Source organism: Gobio gobio (assembly GCF_949357685.1).
Source record: "Gobio gobio genome assembly, chromosome: 2".
NCBI lineage: Eukaryota > Metazoa > Chordata > Actinopteri > Cypriniformes > Gobionidae > Gobio > Gobio gobio.
This window is the reverse complement of record NC_137098.1, coordinates 60550918-60553643: the sequence shown is the minus strand read 5'-3', so window position 1 is coordinate 60553643 and position 2726 is coordinate 60550918. Positions and strand designations below refer to the sequence as shown.

At 37.7% G+C, this 2726-nt stretch overlaps 1 protein-coding gene across 1 annotated transcript; it reads right to left on the bottom strand.

Moving 5' to 3' along the window:
* Positions 1–1674: 1674 nt before the first annotated feature.
* LOC307118466 (snaclec purpureotin subunit beta-like) lies at positions 1675–2276 on the bottom strand (the record flags this gene model as incomplete). The annotated part of the gene is made up of 2 exons (XM_079804091.1): positions 1675–2079; positions 2160–2276. The coding sequence occupies 2 exons, from the start codon at positions 2274–2276 to the stop codon at positions 1675–1677; spliced, it is 522 nt and encodes a 173-aa protein (XP_079660217.1).
* Positions 2277–2726: the final 450 nt, after the last annotated feature.

Genomic DNA, 2726 nt, shown 5'->3' with positions numbered 1-2726 from the left:
GCGATTCATCTGGAAAACATCTGGGCCCGTATTCATAAAGAAAAGTTATTCAGAAAGAATCTTAACCCTTAAAAGAGGTCTTAAGGTCAAATTTGTTAGGAGCACGGACGAGGACTTTTAAGAGGCTTAAGAGTTTCTTTAGCAGCGGAGAAAATGGCAGAAAGACGAAGAGGGAGAAGAAATGTGTTGAAGACAATGGATGACAGTGACTTAATAAGACGCTATAGATTAGATCGTGCAGGGATCATGTTTGTTGCATTAAACCCAACTTTCAAACCACCAATTAAATAGACATGCCAGCAATCAGTGTAATTGGAAAGAGTGGACCAACGTTTATAATTCTAAGCCAATCAAATACCTTATAGGAAATTAACAGCATGGTAAATAATAAAAGGATTTATATACATATATATAATGTGTGTGTGAGTGAGAGAGAACGGTAAAATAGGACAATTTGCGCTTGTAATTTCAAAGTGAAGGCTTAGAATAGATCCTAAACTTAAAAGCGCTCCTTTTTTCCCCTTTTTGGACAACCAACCAATCACAGTCTTCAAAAGACTGTGTCATACGTAGCAACGGGGTCAGCCCCGCCTCTTCACTAAGATAAAAGTTTTTGTATTTTCCTTGCTCAGAGTTGCTCTCAGATCAGTCCTGAATAGCTCTTAAGCTAAGACTCCTACGTAAAAGTTTTTAAGCTAAATTAGGAGTTTTCTGAGAGGACTCTTAGAATCTTTATGAATACGGGCCCTGATAAACATCTTTTAGAAAGCAGTTTTACAGGAATTCTAAGTCATGACATTCTTTCAGAAATATTCTAAATGTCTAGCCTATATCACATCCGACAGGAAACGTTTTATATTGCAGATGAGCAAACACTCTAATAAGTCTTCTAGAATGAAACATGCACATGTCTCTGCAATGTATGTGTGCTATCAGGGTTATGTTGTATGCATGCATGTTATCCAAAAAAAAGTACACTCTTCCTAAAAGAAGGCTTTAGATGAACATTTCTAAAAATAAAAAAAATAAAAAAGCCTTCATAACATCTACTTTTGCTAACCACTTTCTGAATCACAAGAGTGATAACATCACAACTTGACTGCTGAAATACTGTCTGTCAAGTGTATGTGAAGGTAGAGCGTTTAATAATGATATCTTGATTAGCCCATAACTCAACCACTGAACTACACCACTCCTTTCTTCACACTCCTTCAGACATTTTCATGACTCGCCTCACGTTCAGAGGCCGTTTTTGATTGGCTAAACTTTCTGTTTTACAGACACTGCATGTAACAGAGACATGTGTATGTTTCAGTAGGTTTGTGTGGAATCAAACATCCGTTACAACATCTTTAAGAGTTTTATTTAATGGTTTAAGACAGCAAAATAAATAAAGAGTAAAATAAATTAGTATTCATACAGAAAGATTGTTTTGTTTTTAAAGTCTATGTGGAATTTTTGAAGTTAGCAGCCAACAACAGGTCTGAATATGTGTATAACAACAAAAAACTATGTCAGATATTTTTGTTATTACAAATGTAACGTTTAAAAGCAAGTGCAGCTAACAACATTTCACTCAAAATAAACTATACTATACTTTATTGTTATCACAATGCATTGCAGTTAATCTACATCTGTATTAACTATTAAAATATGCTTTGAAAAGTTTCCATTTTAATTCCATGGTTTCTTGACGCAGAGAAATTTGAGTCTCCGCTCACAGTCTGTGGGTTTCCAAATGTTCTGTGTTCGATCATAAACTCCACAGCGCTGATCCATGGCAGGACACTGGGGCTCTCCACCTGCAGACCAGAACTTATAGCCAATATCTTCTCCATTCACCCAGAACCAGTGACCAGCTAGAAAGCGCAGACCAATCCAAACATCGTCTGTCAGGGCTCGTGTGCTCTTATCGCTCGCTTCTGTCATAAGTTCATCTGAGCTTAGTATGGCCAGGTCGGTGTAGTTTTGTCTGCAGTATAGCAGGGCTTCTTCCCATGTGCTTTCCTGCTGCACCACGATCAGCTCATAGCTCATACAATAAAATGGTAAATTACTATTGCAATAATATTCATAAACCTTAAACACATAGACATAACCACATTTATAATTCACATAATATGGTTGGCTTCCCCAGACGACATTTGTTGCCTCCTCACCTCCGCTCCATCTCCACAGATTTGGGTTGTTGGCATCTCTATGAAGTCCAATCCAGTACCAATTAGAACCAGAGAGTTTTTGCAGTTCTTTATAGCTCGTGGTGGACAGCTCATCATGGTTATTTCTGCAGTATTCCTGTGCATCTGACCAGCTCATTGGGGAATTCACATAATAGTGTTTTCTGTAAAAGCTGGTGTTCAATCCAAAGAAACTCAAAAACAGAAACACAGTGACTGTAGCCTTCATTGCCATATTGTCAATATATCCAGTGTTTTACCATCAGCAGAAATGCCCAAAGTGACGATTGCAAGTCTGAATTTATGAAGATTTCTTACTTATAGACCAGTAAGACAAGGACAGCCTTGACCAATCAAAGGTTAAGCTCAAAGGTTAGACTCCTCCCTTGACTTCCTTTATTCCTTTTGAGTTGCTTTGTATTGGACACCCCAACCCTCGAGACAGTTTTAGATTTTTTTTTCTAGCTCTGAATGAAAATAAAGTGAACTGATGTGAAATAAAGCCCAAAGTGTTTCACAGACAGTACGTCCAGGGTCCATGCAGCTACA